Raw genomic sequence first — 24833 nt, 5'->3', positions numbered from 1 at the left:
GGGTTCGAGCCCGGGAACTCCGGATCAGTAGCCGAGCGCTCTAACCACTGAGCCACCGCGGCGTGTATAGAATTTCTGGACAAGCGCATTTTACGGCGGGAAGTTGCTGTGAACGCAATTTTTTGCGAATCGAAATATTTCACCATCAACAACGAATATATATATCCCCAGATCTCCAATCGGAATGCTTGTAGTTTGATGCTATTTATTGTCAAGAAACGCACATCATTGCTTATCTGTGGCAGTGTCAACTACTCCGTGTGAGAACAGGACAGCCTTTAAAAGCAAGCTTTTGCTTTGCATCGAAAGGATGCGCCATTCCCATCGACATGTTCATAACAGTGTGTTACAGTATTACACGGCTGCCTCACAATTAAAAGCGATGTCCAAGAGAACTGGACTTGGAGCTTATCTCTGCGCCAGCTGTCATGCGTGTTGCAGCCATAGCTGTTGCAGGTATAGTAGTCTGCATTATTTATTTATTTATTTATTTATTTATTTATTTATTTATTTATTTATTTATTTATTTATTTATTTATTTATTTAGAGCAAACTGCAAGCCATACGACGCCCATGCTGGAGGCGCAACGATAAGAAGACAGAAGTTGCACTGCGCGCTGCAGTGCGAAATAGTAAGCGCAAGAGGAATTACATTTAGGAAAAACAACAAACTGCAATATATACCTCGAATTCAAAGAGGCATTTGTTCCTTGGAATCAGTGCTGGTAAACGATGGTAAGGTTAGCTTGCTAGAATCGGTCACCACACACTGTCAAAAGGCAAAACCTTGATAACATTGGTTCTATCACTACTACGCATTGAGTAATCACTTTGACGATGTCCTGCCATCCGGCATCTCAGTAACTAGTGGTTACATAGCTTAGAGTCACGCACGACGACTCAGATGTTATTTTAAACCTGCAGAAAGTATAAAGAACGAAATCAGTCTCTATACCGACGCACTTCCCAACCGCACCGTACATGCGTCAAGGTTATTGACAGCATTGCATGTACAGTACAAAGGGGGCAGCCGGGTGATGGCGAGACAAACGGCGTCCGAAATTCTCTTCCCACTAACGTTCGGGTTGCCCAAGAACAGGGTCACGCAAGCGACGAACGCCTGCGAACGGAGCCGATGACGTCTCTGTGCCATGACGCTGGTTACAAGACAGCGTGGACAATCGGCACTCTGTGGGCTGCGGGCTGTTCTGTCAAAGCTGGGGGGAAATACAAGACAAAGAAAAAAAAAACTGAGCCCGAAGAGAGTTGCTTGTCTCTCTTTGCTTAGGGACGAGTTGGCAGGAGAGAAGCATGCCGCAAGAAGGACCCACCACCATTGTTATAAGGGCTCAAACTCTCACGGGAAAAACAAGCGTTCTAAGGCACTGAACGCGGACTTGTGCATCTGCACTGTCTTACTTGACTGCCCTGCTCGTTTGACATGGATGCCCTTGAATTAGGTTTTTGTCTTTCTTTTTTTGCCGTGCGATTGTTGAGAAGCCAGGCATCGTCGACGATCCACAGTCTCCGCACTCCGCCGAGCAGTGAAGGCCACGTGAAGAAGACAACTCGTATCGCCAAGGAGTGCTCTGGAAGCAGTGTCCGAGTTAGGCCTGATATAGCAAGCCGACACCGCCGCTTCTAGATAGCCTGTGGTTGCCGTCAAAGGGAGGCTTATGACAACCTTATTAATTTTTTTCTCTAAGTAAAAAATAGTTCTGTTCCTCTTTCTGGCTAGGTTATGTTTTTCCGGCAGCGAGAGACGCATTTATTGCTGAGAAAATGAGATTTTAAAATTCAATGTTTTTTTTTATTTCTGCCAGTCGATTCAAACTTGTCTGATCAAGATCTAAAAGCGCTCCGTGATCGCAGCTTGGAAGTGAGTGGAAGTGTAGCTTAACCTGTGAGATTCGCGCCAAAGAAGCTGTCTCGACGTTACCGCGGCTTGCAAAAACGGCCAGTGGCAGTGATACCATTACTTCTTTTCTTTTTGGCACTTTTAGCCGCCTCGTTGGCTCAGTGGTTATGGCTCTCGGCTGCTTGTCCGAAAGACGCGGGTTCGATCCCGGCCGCGGCGGTCGAATTTCGATGGAGGCGAAAAGCTAGAGGCCCGTGCACTGTGCGATGTCAGTGCACGTTAAAGAACCCCAGGTTGTCGAAATTTCCGGAGCCCTTCACTACGGTGTCCCTCATAGCCTGAATCGCTTTGAGACGTTAAACCCATAAACCATGCCATATTTATGACATTTTTTTTTTTCATATAAAAGCTGAGCTTTGGGTGAACGTCAGCCTACCCCTCATCAGGCTGCGGTAGACTGTCCACACAGAACAACTTTAAGTTCTCTTCCGTGCTTTCTTGACGTTCCCACTCATAATGACGTACAAACGAAACCAAGCCTCAATTCATCCTTTAATTGATGGTCGTAGAAAACGATTGTTGCACTCTGAATTAACATTTGTACATCTAAAGTCATACGAGGAAAACATCCAGGGAAAAATGGCATCGTGTCGTATATTATGCCGCAAACACAAACAACACCGGTCACGCGCAAAGAGAGTCATGCCCAGCTGCCCCTAATTAGTCACATGGGATGTGTGGAGGAGGTCTCAGTGCTGTCTAGGATGCGCCGCTATAAGATCGCGCGCCATACAGGAGCGTTTGGTGTAGCTATAGCTTAGAGCTACCATTGTTAGTTCCTTGCGGACGGGAAGCTTCCGCAGTCTTTTAGTCTCTAAAATAATTTTTATATTAATATCTTTTCCCCGTACAACATTCGTTTTTCTGCACTGCTTATAGAGCTAGGACTCAAGTTTCCCGCACTGACAGCGCCCTGCACGAGCTACATCTGGGTTCAGCGGGCGCCTACCATTAGGCCTAGCGGGCACATGGAGAGACGATACACTATCCTAGCGATGACGTACAACCAGTTAAGTGTTTAGGCATCAAAGACGAATATATATACCACGAGTAGAGAGGCCGCTACTTGCTGCCCCAATGGATCGAAGATAGGAAGCGTCCTCTACAGGTTCGTCTTCATCCCAAACCCGTCAGTGTTCGGCTCGCACACCGCACTCGGGGATATAAAACGCCAATAGGATTAGCGCCACACGTGCCGATTTCAACGCGTGCTTCGACGGCACGTGGTGTATACATAAGACCTCGCTTTCTCCGATTTCCTCACGCTCTCACCACGCGGCCGAGTGATGTCACACCGACGAGTTACAACGGACGGGCCTGCCGACGTCGAGCGCCGACTCGGAAACCCTCCGCATCCCATTCATCTCGCACGATTCGCGCATTACTTCGCCTTCCTCCGCAGGACGGGACCGCTACCTACGCGGTCGAGATCGCCGCCGGATCCGCTGAAAACGTGCCTTATCTGAAATGCGCACCCCCCACCCGTTGCCAGCAACCAGCGAGCCTAGGCTACCAGCCAGCTCGACTCCTGCGCCGTTGTGTAACACAATAGGAGGTCAGAGTTCAGCGCGAGCGCGATCCGCTCCGAGGTGGAAAGCACAAAAAGGGCCAAACAAGGTCACGCGCCAACGACGACGTTGACTCTCGCGCGCGGGGGTAATTTTTGTTTTCTTCTTCGCTGAACCGCACGAGAAGAAAGAGAGAGAGAGAGAGAAGATGGGTGAGGAGGAAGCGGGAGTTATTTTCTTCCCGCCAGGGAACCGGGTCACACACGGGGCGACGACGCGGATCAGGGGGAACAAAAGCAGCGCAGAACACTCGGCGGCGGTGAACCAGAAGGGAAAGCGAAGCGGTGTAACAGTGAAGCGAAAGCGGCTAATGATTGTTGCATATGTATATTACGTGGCAGAGTAACACTGCCGGCCACTAAGAAAGTGGTGTAGAGGAAGGGGAGTCCAGAATGAGAGCGGCCGCCTCGGGTGCCCTTTGTAACGTGCACTGAAACCCGAGCGTCGGGGAGTTTTTCCATCGGTCGACCTGGACAGGATACGGGTAGAGCGGAAGAAAAAACAACTTTAGGAAGTTACAGTCATCGTCCGCGGCGTTGAAGTGATAGCGATAGTTGCGCTGATTCTACACCCCCTCTTTGTCTGCTCCCGTTCGACACTCTGGGCACCCACTTCAAATATACCTACTCTAAAGCCCGAGGGCGTAGCTGACCAACTTATGTGACCACACAGTCGCACTGCCCGGCATTTATTGCATTCTACTCGGCGTCGAGGCGAAGACCGCGGCAGTTTCAGCTACGACATACGACGACACACCCAATCGCCCTGCAGAAATGAAAAGGTCGACTGAGGTGACCTTGTTCGCTGGGCATTTTCGACGGCGGCTTCTTGCGACGACTGAGCGTACATGGTTGAGTCGGGATGCTGCAAAGCCGGCGGTGGATGTGTTAAATGTCATCATCATCATCATAAACCTGGATACACCCACTGCAGGGCGAATGCCTCTCCCGTGTCTATCCAGTTAGCCCTGTCCTTTGCCAGCTGCGCCAACCCTATGCCCGCAAACTTCTTGATCTCATCTGCCCACTAACCTTCTGCCGCCCCCTGCTACGCTTGCCTTCTCTTGGAATCCAGTCTGTTATCGGTTATCTTGCCTTCGCATTACGTGCCCTGCCCAAGACAATTTCTTCCTCTTCATTTCGACTAGGATGCCATTTGTCTCCTGACCCCTGATCCGTGTAAAGTTTCAGTCGGTGCCAAACATCAATGACTTCCTGTGGAACAATTAAATATTTCTTGTATCGAAAAGTTCATAACATCGAGGTTCGATCGCACACCTGGCACAAGCGGGTTGCAGCACTGTACTCACTGATTTCCTTTTTTTTTTTCATCGGCTGCTTGTTCCCCTTCATCTGAAGCGGCCAAGAAAGAGTCAGCTGGAAGAACGAGCTTGAGAAATTACGAGGAACGACTTGGCCGCGTCTGAAGCAAAATACGAATGACCGTGGGGGTCTCCGAAAGAGGCCTTTGTCCTGCAGAGGTGTCAAGTTTTCCGATGACCATGGAGAAGACGGAGTTGATTATGATGATGACGTTTCGCACACGTGTAAGTGACTAAGATGCGGTGCGTTGGCTATGATGCCTGCACTTAAGAATTCTACGCGAACAGCACAATGAAAACAAGAAAACAAGCGTTGAGAGTTGGTTTCTATTTGTGATAATGGGGAGAGACATAAGAGGGGCCTTTGCCTTGCAGTGGGCGTATTCAGGCTCGTGATGATGATGCTGATGATGATGATGTTACAACTTGTGTCACAGTCTTCTATAATTTCTGCCGTTCTATATCCTCCACCCAGAATACCAAAAGACCCACGTATGACCTGTATCTACGCAGAAGAACCTTCAGCGCGAATCGCTGCGCACAAAACGAAACTGAAGTGAAAACACAGGTCCAAGCGTGTGTTCTATGTCACTCAGTGCCAGACGACAAGCAATAACGCCGTCGTGAGATATTTATCGCTGATGATAGCCAGCACTTCGTCTCCATGACGGTGTGGAAACAAAAACAGCGCCACCATTCGCCGACGCTCGCAGCCGCGTTCACGTCGTCAATCGCGCGACCGACCGCTTTATGCATAATTCATGCCGACAAAGCCACTCGAGCCCCCGTATGCATCACACAGAGCGCGCGGCCCCTTGCTAGGGTTGTTCTCTGTGTTGTTTCCTGCCGTGGCAGAGGGCCTTCCGGAAAGGATGGACCGTCAGGGGGGGGGTGGGGGGGGGGGGGGGGGGGGGGTTTACGGAGAACACGTGGCGTTTAGCTGTCTCTGGATCGGTGATGTCGGTCGAGCATTCTTCCCATTGTCAATCTCGTTCTTACGCCGAACGAATGGAAGACAAAACGCACTGAGTATACACACAGGACATTTCGTCGCCTCCCAAGGCGAAGGTATGCATTACAGGCTATGATGAACAGAAAAAGCGCGGGAACCGCTCCACCCTGTGAGGATACCTGAACTACGCCGTGAGAAAAAGGGTGAAAAGGGAAGAAATTACAGCTATAGTTTTATTCACACTACCGTGCCGCATTATATGTTCCACAAATGCATAGCATATGCAGTTGAGCCTCGTTATAATGAAGTTGAAGTTGTCCGGCGATTAGTTCGTAATAGTCGTAGCTTCGTTACAGTCCGTGTTGACCGAGCTTCCAAGGGGAATAGCCATTCCTTCGCTATAGCCATTATTTCGTTATAAAACAGTTTCGTTATAACGAGGTTCGAGTTATGCCATGAATCGTGGTATTCATTATATTTATTGTGTGCCACCCTTGTAGCGTATTCATGGCCATCCGTCACATAGCAGCTTAAACTGTTACACCTTATTACAAAATAAACAAATTTATTAATTATTCAATGCATAGTTGAAGTGACGCGCATACTAGTTCCCATAAAAGGCACTGTATATCAACCTTGAACACGCATAGCGAATGCATATTAAACTGCGATGCAATGCAAGTGGTCGCCTCTAGGCTCGCGTCCGCTCGCTGTCTACCCCGCATTCCCTCGCAATGCCATTTCCGCGAGACACGCGTTCCCTCGACCGTCCAAATGGGCAGTGTTGTAACAAAAACAGTCATCGATGGGCATCGTCTGCTTCCTTTCGCCCCTTCTATAGCGGTGAGCCGTACGCGCTGCTCGTGACTGGACCGACCCCGCACATGCCCTTCTCGTCCGCTTGCAGCCCGCGTAACCACACGTTCCCACGCCAAGACACAAACGGACCGAAGGCATATAGACACATCCAGCCACTCCGCAAAACAACCATCGACGGGACGACCGCCGGCGAATGTGATTCCGCGGAGCTGTCTCTTCGCCCCGCTCGCTCCGAGAGTCCTTTTCGGACGGGTCGTTCGATTTTTCCGCGCGCCACTGCCGACGCTCGAAACCACTTCTCGGCGACGCGAGAACAAAGGAACCAGTCGAGGACGGCGTCTTCGTGCTTTCTTTTTTTGATCAGAATTCAATTTTCTTTTTCTCGCTACGGACTCTCTTCTTCTTCGAGAAAAGAAACACGCTTGTTTCTCTTTCCCCTCGTTTATTTTTTTGTTTTGTTTTTGGAGGAAAGCCGGCAGCCTTTTTCTTTCCGCAGCCTTTCTTCGCTTCGAGATGCGCTGGCGTCTACAGGGCGGAGTGAATTCATCGCGTCCCAGTGAACTTGTTCTTCGACACTGTGTCGCGTCGGCTAGAAAGAGAGTCGGCTCGTTCGTTTCTCAGAGACGCGACGTCACATGTAAAAGACAGGAAACAGGGCTGTCCAGTGAACGCCGACGAGCGCATTGTCCTCCCGGGAGGGAACGAGAATAAGGGACGTTCCCAAGTAGAAACAAAACAAAAAGAAAGAAAGAAATTGCGTACTCAAGTTCGACTGGCCCTCTAAACAAGGTTGACAGAATCATGGTTCTTGTCTCGGCACTCGAAAGTGAAGTGAATTGTCCCGGGACAACCAGAGTTTGTACGTTATGTAAGGTATGTGAACGCGCACTTTGAATGCATGGAATGCATTGTATGCGTCAAATGAAACGCGAATAGGATAAATGTGAGGTAAATACAAATTTACACAAAACATCAGCTGCTGGATAATAAATACGGGCAACGTTCATTAAAACTTCCATGCAGCTGTTTTGAGTTGTAGAAGTTTATGGTTTCGTGATCCCTAACTGACTTAGGCTATGAAGGATGCCGTAGTGGAGGGCTCGGGATAATTTCGATCACGTGGGGTTCTTTAACGTGCACTGACATCGCACAGCACACCGGGCGTCTAGCGTTTCGCCTCCATCGAAATGCGACTTCCGAGGCTGGGATCGAACACGCGTCTTTCGGACCAGCAGCCGAGCGCCATAACCACTCAGCTACCGGGGCGCGCTCCGTTAAGAGAAACTCAACAGAAGGTGCCCATGAATAAGGAAACACCTTGTTGAATTTTATCTACGAGGTAATGCAGGTGTAGCACGTATTACCCTCCAACCTTTCGAGGTGCTTGTACGCTAAAAAAAGGAAAAAAGAAACGCCACATCGTTTCCGAGAAATGCCTCCCCCCCCCCCCCCGCCCCCCCTCCCCTTACGCGCACACACATGCACCCATTCCAAAGCACTAGTTGTGCGAGTTTTCCTCTCAGCGTTATACGCAGCCTAGGATCGATGGCACGAATTCATTACTTAGGCGCCGGCGCGTAGACTTCAATGGGAATTTGTGAGCTGATGAATGATCCACTCAACAAACTTAGCGTGTCGCGACAGCGCCCGTTCGTTCTGCAAGCATCGAGAATGGAAATGAATTGAATGAGAAGTGACACTTAGGCGAGAAGCCTTGTGACCTGTCTGAGTGACTGCTTGGATTTTCTGACGAAAGCATACGGTAAATTCTGACATGCTCGCAGTAATGTTTTACACTTCCGTTTCGTCTTTCCCGAGCCTGACGGTACTTTTCGACCAGACTAATATTTTTGCCTCTGAGGTGCAGCCGTGAGAGACGGATCTTGCCAGAGGCAAGAGAATCTTGGAGATGAAATGAATGGTTAAACGCACATTGCATTGTACACCACATTCAAATGGCAAGAGAATGGATCGAGCTTGAGCTAACCGGTACGACTCCCAGTCTCAGCAGAACGAAAAGTACAGAGCCCCGAATCTTGTACCAGAGATAATGTACTGGCTCTGCTATATATCTTTTCACCGATATCCAGTGCAGATATTAACTTCATCGTTTCATCATCTGCGAGGTAAATTTTGGCCTGGTACAATCTGCCCCTGACAAGTGTACAACATCTGGCGCACGCGTCAGTGATCATATGCTGCCCACCTATCGAGAAGTCACTGTGAGCCTCGGGATAGAGTAAAGGGAACAACAGGTGAATCTTTACTGGCGCAGTCAACAGGATCTTTATAAGCAGCATTAAAGATGACGGGGAATGACTCCACAACGTCAGCAAAATGAATCGAGCAGGGGTTGGACAAAAAGCAAAAGACTTTAGCATAGACTTGTCTTCTGGGTTAACGTAGTTTTCGGAAGTGTGATGGCGTGCATGGATAACAACCATTACCACGTCAAGAAAAATGTATACTGCTTATTCGAACTCGACCGCGGCTGCTGCGCTTTTGCGGAGGCAAAACGCTAAGGCGCCCGTGTGCTATGCGATGGCAGTGCACGTTAAAGATCCTCAGGTGCTGGAAATTATTCCGGAGCTCTCCACTACAGCATCTCTTTTTTTCCTTTCTTCCTTCACTCCTTCCTTTATCCCTTCCCTTACGGCGCGGTTCAGGTGTCCAACGATATATGAGACAGATACTGCGCCATTTCCTTTCCACCAAAACCAATTATTATTATTATTATTATTATTATTATTATTATTATTATTATTATTATTATCGTATCGCTTAGCGCACAGGTCACGAAAGCAGGTTCCAAGTTTAACATATGATAGTGAATAACGCCCCATTTGAAGTTACTGACATTTGGCAAGCAGAGCTTGTCTATAAGACAGCGTATACGCGGTAGTCCCTGCTTTCGAGCAGCAACACTCACTCGAGGAAGTATATTGACGGACGTCTGACCAAGCGCCGTGCAGGCCAGCTGGCAGCACGCGCACGCCCTGACGCTCGCGGCGACCTCGTATACATAACGAACACAGCATCTGCCGCGGCGCGTGTTATGCCAACCTCCGAAGCGGTCGCGGCGAGACGTCTGCCGGTATATTACACGTGCAAAACGCTCTCGGCAACACAGCTCGATGCGGTTCACCCCGCGGACGTAGTCGGCCGCGCGGCGATACGAAGAAGACCAGCTCGCTCCGTTGTGAGGCCCGAGATGTAAATGAACGACCTCGTGCGTCCGTGCGGCCCTCGGTCACACGGCGCACGTCTCGTGCTCCCTCGGCGAACGCGACGAGCAAGGTCTGCGCGGCGGGGTTACGCGAAGCCGGTCGGGCGGCTGTTCGGCGCCCGAGTTGGTTTGGCGAGTAGGCCGGCCTGCTTTTGTTTCGCATGCCCCGGTGAATAATTATGGGCGAAAGCAGCGCGGAGTGGGTTAAGTTCTGTGCATTGTAGTATTGCTGGTGAGGGATGATCCAGTGGTGCAATACATCTATGTTTTTCCGCTTTAAACGTCCGGAGCTACTTACTTCCCATCCCCCTTTTGTCTGCTCTTAATGATCAAGGACGCGGCGACCCAGTGGTTACGGCGTTCGGCTGCTGAGTCACGAGTGAGGACGACGATATCCCGGCACGTTTCGCAAGTCCAGCTTTCTCGGGAAAAGATTTTTAAAAATTGGAATGTTGTAAGACACTGTTATGAAAATATTGAAGGTAATGATCCATTATTCTGATATGTGCCAAATTTTCTTTTTAAAGTATCTCCATCACTCGCATCGAAAAGTTAAGACTGTCATAGAAAAGCAATGCGTAACGCTTTTGAGGATAGCAAAAACGTTAGTAGAAAAAAAAGTATGGGACTGCCGTAGGGTGATGTGCGGATATATTGATTGTTATAGTGAAATCTTACATTATATGAAAAAATTTGCCTTCATAAACGGTTTGCCGCTCAAAAATGCTTTTGTCTGGAATTCCTGGGTATGGATGGAGTCAAACCAAAACAGACTCCCTTGTGTTGTGTCATGTCGGTACGGGTTAAAGGGTTGCAGGCGGTAGAAATTAACACGGAGTGTTGTACTACGGTGCTTCTGTCTTTTTTTCGCTCACTCTCTCATCCCTGTACTCGCGGCGCGGTTCAGGTTTCCGCCGGCAGTGGGACAGGTATTGCACCTGTTCTTTCTCCGTAACCAGTTGGTATTGGTGAGTGGGGTGTACGGGCTGCCGACACAAGCGATACAAGGGGAAGCCGTAGTGGAGGACCTCGTGGGGAATTTTGGCCACCCAAGGTCCTTTAACGTGCTCTTCACGCGGCACAGAACCTCACATAACCAACCCAGACAGATCAGTGGAAGGCACTGCTGGCCAGCTCAGACCTAAAGGACCAGATCCTCCTGGTCAGAAGAGCCAAGCAGGCTTGCGGAAGCCGTCGGAGCCCTGAAATAGGGGTCCCGACCATCGGTAAGCCTCAATAAGGCCAGCCTCAATAACTGATAATTCGATCAACTTTGTTCACTCACGTGCGCTGAGGTCGCATACAGGCATTTCGTGTTTCGCCTTTACAGATATGCGGTCGCCGCGACAGGGATTCGTTCCCTCGACCTTTGGATCAGCAGCTTAACATGAAAACCACTGGCCCACCTCGGCGGGTAATTTATTCATTAGTGTTTAGTGTTGAAGACTGACTGCACGGAATCTCAAATTGTTCTTCAATTCCCTTAGTGAAGAACTAACTGTTGTTGTAGCGCACTCACTAGCAACTTAAGTGGATCACTCCACGATCGCATGTCCCTCATATGCGCTCAGGTCCACTTGGGCAACACGGGCGGCTCACTAACACGGGAGTTGATTAACGGCGGGGATCATAACGTACTACGACGGTAATGATAACGCTTTTTTTACCAAAGAGGAAACCCTTAACACAGTCGGCTTCATCATCATCACCAGCCTATGTCCATTGCAGGAGAAAGGCCTCTCCTATATCCCTCCAATTAAACCCGGTCATGTGCCAGCTGCGGCCACCTCATCCAATCCGATCCGCCCGCTTAACCTTCTGCCATCCCCTGATAGGCTTGGCTTCTCTTGAAATCCCACTCCGCTAATCTAGGAGGAAATCAGTTATGCTCCCTTCGTGTTACATGTCTCGACCGTGTCCATTTCTTCCTCTTAATTTCAGCCATGTTATGGTTAACTCACGTTGACATTATACATAGAATATCGTATACAGTACAGCTACTGTGGTGTGCTAAAAAAAGCTCCAATGCTGGAGTAGTGTCCAGACCGGCTACATTACCAAAGTGGAGCTCTGCATACCCTGCAGACCATGGGTCGAACGGCTGCGTCCGCTGGCGGTTGCCGGTGCCGTGGGCATGTGTTTATTAAGCGCGACCTTGCCGCCTAGATACTGCTGCGATGTGCCGGCGTGCGGAAGCAGGACCGACCGCACATACCTTCACACCGCTTCCTCCGTACCACGAGAGAAGAAGGCCCGCTCGATGCAGACAGCGAAAGCAACATGCCGCTTGAAATGCAAATACACACAGAGCGGGACAAGGTCGTGCAATCCGCAGCTCTCAATCTATGGTGGGCTTCGCGACGCAAGCGAGAGCTTTACACGAATGCCGCAGAGCCACAACCGGCGGGCGACGCGCGGCGAGACTCAATGCGCATCTTGACCCGCTTTTGCGAATTCGTTATAGCGCGACGAAGCGATTGCAAGCGTGTCCTTCCTCCTTTTCTTGCGGATATTATTCCCAGAAATATGGCAGGAATAAACAAAACCTGACACGATACGTTCGATGCGAAAGTGAGCGTCGTGCGGTCCAGTCCATAACAACACCTTAGCTTCTACGAAGACCTCGTCCTCAAGGTCGTGACCCGCTGACCCGCGGAATCGCTGGAGAAGAAAGTGAGCCAATGCGTCACCCGTCACCCGAAAAGCCGAAGCGAAGTCGTTGGAAGCTAAAATGACTTCATGACTATGACAATGACCTAATGGTGGCCAGTTCATCTAATCAACAATCCACTGGCCACGTGCGTATTGAAATACGGCTGGCCGCCGATGAGACACGCCGAAGTCGCACATGCTATATAGTCGGATACAACTCAAGAACGCAGCGGCTTTTTCCCGTCAAAAGACCACCTTCCAGCCAATGGCATCGGCCGATTCTCATGACCATACTAGTGTGACAAAGCAGGGGGGAGTAGATGAAAGGGAATAAACCGTACCCTCGATGGTCGGCGATAGACGCCTCTCTCTATTGTAGCGCCGCTTCCTGCATTGTCACGCTAGCATTGTCATGGGAATCAGCCGGCGCCATTGGCTGGAAAGGCGGGGCGTTCTTGAGTTGTATCCGACTATAGTGACCAAAGACCGTGTTTTTACGGAATGAGCAGTGGGATTACAAGCGAGTGCGAGAAAGAGGCTGCCAATTAAACTGTATAACACCCCCCCCCCCCCCCGTCCCCACTGCAGTAACGTTCCCCAATTTTCTCGTCTACGCAAGACACATGCGTTTGACGCACACGTAGGCCGCATGGCGCATTCAGCACGGGGTTACGCGGCCAAGGTGGCGTTACGCACTCGTGAGCGCAGTGCCTCCGTCGGGGCGTTTTTCCTGCGTCTCTTTCCTATACGCGCCACCGCATAATGGGCGTCCTTCCGCTGTATGGAACGCAACACGTGGCTCCATTCGTTTTGCGCCCTCTGCAAATGCTGGGAGTTCTTTTGATCGAAATCAGTCGCGCAACTCCAAACTTCGGTGGTTTTCATCTCTCATAGCCAGAATGAGCGCTGAATTACGTCAGGTAGCTTCCGAGGTGGTGTGTCTGAAATCGTTCCGCCTCTGCTACCGTGCTGCTATTTTTAGTTTCAGCGCCGTCGCCAACTAATGATTGTGTGCTCTTTCAGACTTTGCCGGCTGCTGGAACAAGAGTCTTTCATTATCAGATTACGATCGACAATAAACTATATAGGGCAAGGGACGGGGGCCAAATAGTGGATGGGTGCCTTCGTTCGTGTCTATCGGCGAGTTTCACGAAATCCAGGCCGCGCAGCGGCGTTGCAGCGAACTATAGACAAGAAGAATCGCCGCCCTCGGAACTGCGATGCTCGCTCCGTTGTTTGAGTGGTTTGCTGTGACATTCAGAAGTTGAGGTCAGAGTTCTCCTGTTAATTTATTATAAAAACATGTCTTAGGAGCGCTGTAGCATACATGTTTGCAAGCTAATGAGATTAAAGAGCCTCAAAATGTCGTTGCGGGACTTTTTTTTGTCTCAGCAACACAACGCTTGCAGCACTGCAACAGCGCAATTATTTTTGGGCCGATATTCCTACAAAGATGACTTACCTGGGCTAGAGCAGTGATGTTGATTTCGGGAAATTTTCCCTTCTTCAGGGAATCTGAGAAGCAAAATTTCTCGGAAAGGGAATATCTACGGAGTTTTGAGGAATTTTAAGAACAGATATTTTCTCGTTTTTTCCAAATTGCTGGAGTTCTTAAACTCAAATAGGGAATTTTGGGTGCAATGGAGGAAATTTTTGGCTACTGCATACAGCATCGTTGACAAGAAGGACCAATGCAAATACAAAGCGCTATTTTATGACAAACATCGTTCAGCACACATCGCTAACCGTCACATTGCAAGCGCAAAGAGTTACGCATGACTCATTGGGACTGCATGCCTTGTTACGTAAGGCATGCGTGTGTGGCAATACGGTGCATTGTTATCCACGGAAAGTGTGCTGTGGTGATTTGATGATTCAATTTAGATTCTATTTCATTCCGTTTCTATTTGCAGTTTAATTGCTCCATGCCATTGCTGCCATGAAAGCAGTCAGGTAGGCAGGAAGGCAGGCAGGCAGGCGGGTAATAAGCATTAAATAGGATCGAAATAAAGGAATTGTGTCATAATGGCCTTAAATTCATTGCAGGGATCCCATACACTGTTTACAAACAAAGGGAGAGCACCAGGGCGCGATTAATTTCTCCAAAAAAGCACTGCGTAGAAAAGGTGACCTGTTCGTGCTCTTATTCCACGTGTAGCCAAGATTATAGATATTAACATTTAAAGTAAGAAGTGATTAATACTTTTTTTAAATCCGAAGAGTGGCAACGGGGCGCACCTTTATCAATTAAGACTCAAGCGCCAGTGAGTGGCAAATTTTATCTCGTTTTTGTTTTACGCAAGAAGCATGACAATCAATGGGTCTTGCTTATCTGTACCGCCAAATGCAGAAAATGGCCTTATCAATTTGTCGTTCACTCGCTGTACAGCAGCCAGTAGCAGAGTATAGTGTGAAGTCTGCAATTGTGCATTGTTTGGATTTTGTCGGACCTATCGCAAGTGTATCTTAACTAAGTGATAGTTTGGGCTTGTTGGTTAGAGCATATTAGAAGAAGACATAGCGCAGCACAACGGGACGGCGCTCGTTCTGTGTGCTGCTTTTTATCTGTTCCGTTGTTTTGCGCTATGTCTTCTGATATCGCAAGCGTATGCTGTGCAGCTTCAGCAGCACCGGTTGCATGTGCAGCAATGGCTTCTTGAATGTTAAGTCGAATGAGCAGCGCATAAGATCGCTGACAGATTACACTACCCTGTCCAGAAGACTGCAACTCATCGTTAGCAGTGGCGATACAGCAGAAGACAAGCAGAGGGGCTTGTGAGAACATGAGGCTTTCACGCTGGAGAAGCTTGCAGTGGAAGATCTGCAAGTGGAGTAATTGCTTGGCATTTATATTTGTTGTGGTTTACCATATTTCCATGGTTATCCTTTTCCCTAGTCTTTACCATTTATACTTTATTTTATTACCATCATCGTCATCCAGAGCCAAAAGGAGTAATTAATCCACGACATAATTCACTCACAATGACCTCCAACTACTCCCCTTATGTCACAGCCTCGACCACATTGTTGTAGAAAATTCCTGAATCGTGTTAATTCATGTTACTTTTAGCCACCCCAATTTCGTTTTCCTTTTTTTTTGTATCTACTCTGACGCCCCATAAGACCACTGCCATTTGTGATCATTACTTGTCCTACCCATGTCTATTTCTTCTCAATTTCAGCTAAGGTATCCGCGAGTTGAGGCTGTTTTTGCCGGCAGAGATGCAGATTCGAACCAACTAGTACGCCTTACTGGACTTCTCCAACTAGCCCGATTTCGCCCATTCTCACTTCTGAATAATCAGTGCCTGATCCTGCATATTCATCCCCATCATCATCAGCAGCAGCATTGCCAAAGCTGCAAATTCTGTGCTCGTATCACTCAGAGTCCACAGGGTTGAGGAGCCCCCTGCACAGTATGCCGCAGTCTATAACGCTCATCAGGTGTAACTAATTTACAGGTCGTCATAATTGCACCGCTTTCCTCAGCAGTAGAGCAGCAAACCAGAGCTTATTTCATTTTTAGAACTGCGCCTTAACTCTGTCTTCCGTCTTGTCCCGCTCTGCGCAGGCATCAGCTCCATTCGCGCCGACTCCCGGGGCCGGCCTCTGCCCAGCGCGCGCACCGTCAGCGCGTCCATGTTCCTGGACCAGGACCGGCCTCACGACCACGCCTCCATGATGACCGTCGCCTGGGGAAAGTTCGTCTTCCACGACATGGCCCACACGGCGCAGAGTGCGGGTGCGTGCGGGCCAAATGTCTCCGCTCAAAACGGCCACCTTCCATTTATATTTCGCTCAACTTTAAATATCCCAGAATTCCTTTTGCCGGGGCAGTGAGTTAGAGATGGCTTCTATTACAATCCCCAGTCACATTACAGGTTTTTGCTTTATGGCACTCGGAGGAAGAAGTGTCCATGAGCGCCTGTGAGATACCATTTCTGATTAGGTGTTGGCCTTGTCGTTATCTAAGACAAACGTTTCATTTAAGCTGTGTTTCTCTCTACAAGATATCTATATTTTGAGTAAACCGTTTTACTAAAAAGACTAGACTCACCGCACTTCTTACCAAAGCGCATGGATATACTGTAAATGCCTGGCTTTTCTCTAGAGGCAAAGTGAAATGGACTGTGACCTGATCGTACAACAGCTGTGAGATTGAAGCACAATACAGGGCCTTTCTATACCGCTGGCTTGAAGATCGTGGGCTACTCACTCGCTCACCCTCTAAAACGAAACGTGCCTGCTTCTGACTCAACCGCATCCTCACTGGCAACCGTGAAAACGCCGCAGGCTTCGAGGGTTCCCGGATCAAGTGCTGCGACGTGGCTGAGGGCTTCGAGCACCCGGAGTGCATGCCGATCGACATTGCGGCCCAGGACCCGTACTACGGCCGCTTCGGACAGCGCTGCCTGGAGTACGTGCGCTCCAGCGCCGCCCCCCGGGAGACTTGCGGACTAGGCCCTCGGGAGCAAAACAACCAGGTACTAACGGTGACAGCTGAGAGCGTATGCAAAATCGGGCGAGAGACCTTTAGGGAAGCTCCGTGAATGTGTCTTGCGCGCTGATTGGCTGTTGATTATCCAGTGTTCCCTTTAATATTGAACTTGCCTGTACACTAACTTAACATCACTCACTGCTATCTCGTTTCACAACATGCTGCGTACACGCTCTGCTATCCCAGGTGGCGTCGTGTCCACTCCGCCGGGAATGTGTTTTGGGCGCTGGTTGAAAGCTGATTGTCGAGCGTTCCCGTTTATGTTGAACGGGGCTGTACACTGTAGCTCTACTTCACTCACTGCTATCATCTCGTTTCACAACATGCTGTTTATGATCTGTCATCCCAGGTGACGTCATTCCTGGACGGCTCGACCATCTACGGCTCCTCGGAGGCCGAGGCCAAGTTCCTCCGCGCCTTCGAGGCGGGCCAGCTGCTGAGCCAGCGGACGCCGGCGGGCGAGGAGTTGCCTCCGGCCGACCTGGCGACGCTGGACTGCCGGCGCAGCGCGCAGGACCCACCGTGCTTCTCGAGCGGGGACCCCCGCGTCAACGCCGACCTGGGGCTGGCGCTGATGCACAGTGTGTGGCTCAGGGAGCACAACAGGGTGGCCCGCAGCCTGCAGGGACTGAACCCGCAGTGGGACGACGAGAGGACCTTCCAGGTGCGTGTGCGGAGATTGCGTCCACTAGGACTAAGGAAAAAACTTGGGGTGTTCTTAACAACAATCTTACAGAAGGAAATGCGATAGCGTTTGAAATTTCGCCTAGCCCAAAATATCCCCCGTCCTAATTTTGGAAGTGGGCCCGCCCCAGAAAATTAATTAAGGTGGATTAGTGGGAATTATAGGATGAATGAAAGTAGATTAGTGTGGATTACTGGGTCGATTATTGTGGATTAGTTGGTCGATCAAGGTGTAAGAGTGGTTCGGGTTAGTATAATGCCATATGAAATCCAATGGAAGGTACTCAATCATTCTAATTCTCAGATTTTCATATTTGGCGGTGCTTATGAAGTCACTAGCCTGTCTGCCCATCAGGGAATTTCATTACGGAGAAACCGGATGATTTTTGCCAGACGGGCAACCTAAATGCTGTTGCATTAATATCAGTTTTTCTCCCTCCTGCGAAAATTAAATGACAGTTACAGCAATACTGAACCGTTGCCTCCCTGTTCGCCTGAAGAGTTCCCGCTAAAGAGCTCACCCATTTTCCATCACTCTAGCGGGCACATTTTGCGAACGGTTACACGTTGTCAAACATTTTCCAGGGTTCAATGAGATTGTCTTTGAAAACTTCGCACCACAGCATACTATACGGCGGCAACACGGTATACTGTAGAACTGAGGCTCTTGGAGGAGCCCGCCCCGAACGAACCCTTCTCGGGTGCGGTCTTTTCGGCGAGCACGCACTGTACCTGTCCGTTCGAGGACAGTGTGAGTGCGTTAATAACTGACCCACGTGACACAGTTTTAAGGCCACGCTTCGTCAGGGACTTCTCGGGCGGCAACTGGAGCTCCATCAACACTACGTATACATTGCTTGTGCACTTCACACTTGAGCCAGCTTTAACCTTGGTTTATTATCGGATGTGTGCATTACTTCTCCAAGTTAACTGGCAGCAGTTTCAGACTGAACTTTCGAAATACAACAGCAATCTAATCTGCTGAAGAAATTGGGCGAAGTTAAGTGGCGCTGTGCTTGTTCATAAATTAAGAGAATTTGTGCTTTGTTGCTGGTAGAAGCACATGCTTTTCTCTGATGCCGCATGCTTACATGGACAATTATCACATGAGAACAAGTGGCAGAAACAAAGCTTAAGAGATCAATAACTTGTCGCGAGTTCTATTACTAACTAAACGGACTGAAAGCGCAGCTAATAATTTTCTTGGAATACGTAATGAACAGAACGTGCGTAACTTTTGCGACACTTTTTTTTTGCTGCCGATAGTTTTAAATCCTCTCAGAACAAGTAAAATAATCTAAGTCGGAATACGTCTGCTCAGTTACCCCTGAAGAATTAGAGTTATTTCTGCTAGTGACCCTTGAGCACTGTGTAAGTAGGTCCCGTGTACAATGAAATATAAAAATTATTAGAACTACAGTTAATCAGGCCATATAAAAAAAAGTGTCACAGACAACTTCGCCCAGCTATTGTGTATCAGAGAGCAACGTAGTTTCTTGTTCTTTACCCGTCTCCCTTTGCACTCGTTCTCAGACCAACCACACGTTCAAACCGCCCTCAACCAGGCTCTAGCCGTTAATAATTAATAATTGGTTTTTGGGGGAAAGGAAATGACGCAGTATCTGTCTCATATATCGTTGGACACCTGAACCGCGCCACAAGGGAAGGGATAAAGGAGGGAGTGAAAGAAGAAAGGAAGAAGAGGTGCCGTAGTGGAGGGCTCCGGAATAATTTCGACCACCTGGGGATCTTTAACGTGCACTGACATCGCACAGCACACGGGCGCCTTAGCGTTTTTCCTCCATAAAAACGCAGCCGCCGCGGTCGGGTTCGAACCCGGGAACTCCGGATTAGTAGTCGAGCGCCCTAACCACTGAGCCACCGCGGCGGGGTCTCTAGCCGTTCAAAGTCCCAGCTCGAAATGGCCAAATTTTTTGGGCGAACCGCCCAACTTCACCACCCTAGCGTCTCCAATCACACCTGGAAGGTCAGGTTAAGCGCTTCGAGATTGAGGTTGAGGTTGAGGTGTTGAACGCTACAGGTGGGGTTAGCCTTGCTTTGTCTGCCGGCAATTGCTCCACCGCAAAGTCCCTTCGACATTAACAATGCCGCATCTACCCCGCTATGCGCACAGTCTCTTATAATAGCACACATTCTCTCCCGCAGTCGCCATCTATGCACACAATCAATCCACACAGTTCACATCACAGTTCACTCCAGAAGTCACCATCTATGCACATATTCAGTCACAGTGGAACATAGGTCATTGTAGTGCCACACTCCATACACACATTCACTCACAGTATAAAGTAGTCCACTCCAGAAGTCACCATCTATGCACATATTCAGTCACAGTAGAAAATAGGCCATTGTAGTGCCACACTCCATACACACATTCACTCACAGTATAAAGTAGTCCACTCCAGAAGTCACCATCTATGCACATATTCAGTCACAGTAGAAAATAGGCCATTGTAGTGCCACACTCCATACACACATTCACTCACATTATATAGTAGTCCACTCCAGAAGTCACCATCTATGCACATATTCAGTCACAGTAGAAAATAGGCCATTGTAGTGCCACACTCCATACACACATTCACTCACATTATAAAGTAGTCCACTCCAGAAGTCACCATCTACGCACATATTCCGAGCTACCCTGGCTCCGCAACACCTGGTTTGGTATTCCATTAAGGGTGCTTTCTCTCTCTCTCCCCCCAGGAAGCCCGGCGCATCGTGGGCGCCGAGATGCAGTTCATCACGTACAACGAGTTCCTGCCGGCTCTGCTGGGACCGGAAGTGGTGGAGCGGTTCGGCCTGCGCCTCGAGAACCAGGGCTACTTCCGCGGCTACGACGCGCGCCGCCTGCCGGGAGTCACCAACGTCATGGCCGCCGCCGGGACCTGGGCGCTCACATCCGCTTCGCCCGCGCAGGTGCGCGGCCACCGGTCTTCCTCGTCTTTTTTTCTTAAATCACACTGTTTTATTTTCCTGTCCCGATATGCCTAGCCAGCTAGCGTCCTTTGAGCTCAGCTCCCTTGACGGCAACGGACCACCATCGCCTACACCCGTGCAGCGAGTAAATGGCGCTAAAATAAACATGAATCGAAAGTTCTCTCCACGCACTAGTTAGGAAGCAGTCAAAAGAGCAAAATAAGAAAAACGACTGAAGCTTTCCGCACCCCTCCCCCGTTCCGTGTCATTTTTTTTTTTTGGGGGGGGGGGGTGGTAACTATAGAGGTACACTCTAAACACGAATATGCCTATATGGGAGTAAAAAAGGGAGTAAGCCGCCCTCTAGCGCACACCCTCTTGAATAAAAAGGTGTGCTCTAGAGGCCAGCTTATTCTCTTTTTACTCCTTTCTGTGTAGAGTGCAGCCGCACGTTACCTCAACTCCCAGCCTCTGTAGGACAGCACTCACTTCTGAATCAACTTGTACAGCCTGACCACGGGTGGCTCTTTCTTGAGAGCACAAACCAGGCGAACCTTATGGCTGAGGTCCACCTCGGCAACATCAAGTAACTGAGAAGCAAGTGAATTTGGGAGCTTTTGGCAACGACAAACTGCGCTACAGACGGCGTTTGTTCCTCAAAATGTTCCTCATACATATATTACTGTAAAGAAGCTGCGCTTGTCGGGAATCTGCACTTGTTGTGGACAGATGATAAGCCTGGCATGTCCCCTTGTTGGAAAGTATGACGCTCGGGTAAGCTTAGCGCCGAAAAAAAAGTTACACGATATCCTCTACGCGCCCAGAAACCACGTGATTACCGCCACACCCAGCTTAGTATACAGCGGCAGGAGATCGGGAAATAAGGAATGACCGCTCATCAGCTGACGTTGCCTGCTTGTAAACTTGAGTGGGTCCGTCCCACTCCTCCTGGTGCTCCTCCTGGTTGACAATTCCTTCCTTCCTGAATGGTTGTCGTAAGGAGCACCGCCGCCACCTGTCCGCAGGTGGAGCTGTTCGACCCAGCCCGGTTCCAGCGGCTGGGCAGCCTTCCCGAGACGGCGTTCCGTCCCCAGGAGCTGTACTCGCGCCTCAAGCAGATCGCCGCCGGAGCACTCATGCAGCACGCGCAGAAGATGGACAACTTCTTCTCGCGTCACGTGACGCAGGACATGTTCGCCTCGTCCAACAGGGGTGAGCGGATCCTCCTTCCGTTTGCAAGCGCCCTTTTTTTTCTACCTGGAATGCGTACTCTGTCTGCATAAAGCGAGGGAAGAGCTGTCCCACACGCGTATACGTCCTGAAAACTCTTCCGTGACCCACGAAGATTGCGGATAAGAAGGCAAAGAGATTAAGCGTGATAAGAGCTGTATTAAAGCGTTATCATTACAAGCCCCATGGGGCCAAAATGCGTCGTCGGGCATAAAAATCGTTCATTGGCTGAGAAGGAACGTCACCAGACGGGAGCATCCTCATTGGCTGGTGAAGAGTGACGTCACTAGGCGGGAGCAACCCCATTAGCTGGACGGAAGTGACGTCATCGGACGAGAGTATTCCAATTGGCTGGAGGGAAGTGAGACGTCACTTCCGGTAAAGGCATCAGCAGCTGCTAATACTGCCGCATTGTCAACAAATAATGGAACTAGGTGTCCCTGCGAATTTTGTGTCACTGGGGGAAGAGGAGAGGGGGGAAAGTGGTTCCCTCCTGGACTTAATGATCGCAGGCGGCGATTCTGAAGAGCGTCATCAGTACGGCCTATGTTTTTTTAAGTGCTATATAGGGCCACCTAAGCAACACATTTTGGGCTTCAAATTAGTGCGAGGGCTTCAGCTTACGCCGTGCAACAAGGCTTGCACCATTAGTTCCTCATCAGCTATGAGCAACCGAAACATCAGGCGCGCGCTGTCGACGCCATCTTTGCATCTCCGCCGACGGATATCGGAATCAAGCAAGCGGACAACAACGTCCACGCAGAGAAGAGAGGGTTAGTAAAAGTGGAGAGGTGCGGAGGCGGGTCGGGGTTGGGGGGTGAAAGAGGCCTAATAGTCAGTCTGGCCGGACGCTGCCACGACTGGAGAGGCGTCCCGCAGACAGCTTCCGGGTCGTCAGCGGTGCCCCGTCATCGGCGCCGGCACTGCAGCACGAGCACGCGGCAGCGACGAACTCGGCGTGCGCAGTGCAGACAGCTGCGCACTGCCCCCGAGCCAACGGTCCACGCTGTTTGTTGCCAGACAGCGCAAAAGCAATGCACTGTTGCCGTGTTGGTCCGCGTGCGAGGTCATCTTCGTTGCTTTCTCCTCACTTTGTTTATTTTACTTTGCATTGTTTTCGACTGAACAAGGAAACAAAACCAAGCCAGAAAGTTATTTCCGCTGCGGCTCTTTCCGGCGTGGCATCTCCCGGTTAACGTTGACGCTCCGTGCGCAGGCATTTCTTTTTCTCTTTCTTTCTGCGCGAGTTTCGTTTTAACCTCTGCTCGCATCGTAGAAAGCTCGCGCAAGCAAAATCGTTTTACAGATTTAAATGACGGTGCCGATTCGTGACCGATGTCGCCGAGAAAAGTCTGTCAGTGTAGAAAATGAGTGCGCACGACACATCAAGGCCGGTATAGAGTCCGTTCACCGAGTTGTACTGAGTGCGCAGGACGTTTTTTAGACTGCCACCATTATAGGGCAGAAGTATAGTTGGATCATTAGTGGACCAAGTTGCACAACTACATCTTCACTGGGGGTGAATGCATCGAAAAGTGATGTGTGTGTGAAAAAAAAAAAAAGAAGCCGATCCATCGGGGGTCGTTCGTCCTAACATGACATCTTTCAGTTCGTAAGGGAAGGATTGCTAAGCACCCTTCTAAGTTGGACAGAAGGCGATACGGGTATCAGCTCCCTGTTCCTTGAGATAGTGAATAGTTCCGGCATCTAGAGCTAAAAATTTATGGCGCACGCGAGCGTATGCGAACAGTGCGATGCGACTGACATTGGTCAGCGCTAGCTTATGTTTTGTTGGTCTTTTTGCGTACTATTGTGACTGTTTACTAATCGCCGCTTAATGAGAAACTCAGAGTCGAATAGTAAGCCTTCTTCCGCGTCTGCTCCATTTGTCTTTGCCTACTTCTTTCTGTGCGATTTCTACAAAAAAAAATCCATCTTTATTATACCCAGGAAAACCTAATTTTATCGCGAAGCAACGCCACGAAATGACGCAAAGCGTATACAGCTTCTACTGCCTTCTTTTTGGCGATGTGCACTGGGCGTACGCATACACTGCAATAACCACCCTCTGGTGACCCGGCACACAAGCCGTGCAATCGAGGAGAGTTTCGGCCGAGACAGGGACCGTTGAAGATACCTTCCGCGGCGCCTGCGTTGCTTCCCGCTCTTTAATGAACCCCGCGGATGTCATTTCGACGAGCGTTCGGGTCGATTAGCGCCCTCAGACGGGCATAATAAGCGCCTTCCCTCCAACAACCGCGGGGAGATTGTTTTTCCACTTTGCCTCCTCAGCCGTCGCCCCGCATACGTACGCCCCTCCGACGCGAAGGTAAACTGTGACAAGCACAAACAAAAGAGCCAGCGCGAAAGCAGCGAACGAAATGACAGAGAAAGAGGAACACCTTTCCTCCATCATCGGTCCTTTCTCCTCCGCCACCGCGATGCGCGTCTTCATTTTCCCCTCCTCTCAGCGACGCTATCCTCTTTCCCTCTCCGCTGCCGACATCACCTCCCCAGTGTGCGCCGCAATATCCGCTCGCCGCCGCAGCCACGCCGTCTGGGAGAACGTTGCGCATCGTCCCATCAGGCCGCCGACATGCAGACCCCCAACCAGGCTTGTCAGTGCGCTCAGACCCAATAGTACGGTGCAGCCTTCTGGAGGCTGCAGCTGCCACCAGAAACTCTAGGGGCGGAATCCTCTCTTTCCTTGTTTCTTTCTTTCTTTGATTCTTTTCATCCCTTCTTTAATGTCTTTTTTTGCCGTCTTTCATCCTTCCCTTTTCGTCCTTCTTGACTTCCTTTCTTTCTTAGTTTGTTTCCTTCTTCCTATTTCCATTTTGACTCCATTCATTACAATGCAGGAGGCCCGGATAATAAGATTTAGTGCTCGTAACAGAGCCGATATTGAATAAAGGCTTCTGTGGCGAAGCTTCAGAGCCCCTCAGCCTCTTTCACACATCGTGTGGATATGATGTCACGCAGTAAAATTTACGCCTGAAGTGTAAACGTAGGCAACGGCACTATT

At 49.7% G+C, this 24833-nt stretch overlaps 2 protein-coding genes across 2 annotated transcripts in view; one reads left to right on the top strand and one right to left on the bottom strand.

The window, feature by feature from the left end:
• LOC144107669 (major facilitator superfamily domain-containing protein 4A-like) overlaps window positions 1-24833 on the bottom strand; it is a 422352-nt gene that overhangs the window by 145240 nt on the left and 252279 nt on the right. The gene's annotated exons all lie outside the window — the stretch shown is intronic.
• Window positions 1-24833, top strand: part of LOC144107668 (uncharacterized) — an 89839-nt gene that overhangs the window by 41724 nt on the left and 23282 nt on the right. Inside the window, exons 3-7 of the mRNA XM_077640783.1 lie at window positions 16028-16198; window positions 16750-16940; window positions 17304-17618; window positions 20366-20578; window positions 21604-21790. Coding sequence (XP_077496909.1) covers window positions 16028-16198; window positions 16750-16940; window positions 17304-17618; window positions 20366-20578; window positions 21604-21790 — 1077 coding nt within the window. The remainder of the gene's footprint in view (window positions 1-16027; window positions 16199-16749; window positions 16941-17303; window positions 17619-20365; window positions 20579-21603; window positions 21791-24833) is intronic.

Source organism: Amblyomma americanum, chromosome 10 (assembly GCF_052857255.1).
Source record: "Amblyomma americanum isolate KBUSLIRL-KWMA chromosome 10, ASM5285725v1, whole genome shotgun sequence".
In the NCBI taxonomy this organism is placed as follows: domain Eukaryota; kingdom Metazoa; phylum Arthropoda; class Arachnida; order Ixodida; family Ixodidae; genus Amblyomma; species Amblyomma americanum.
This window is presented reverse-complemented; position numbering and strand designations above follow the sequence as displayed.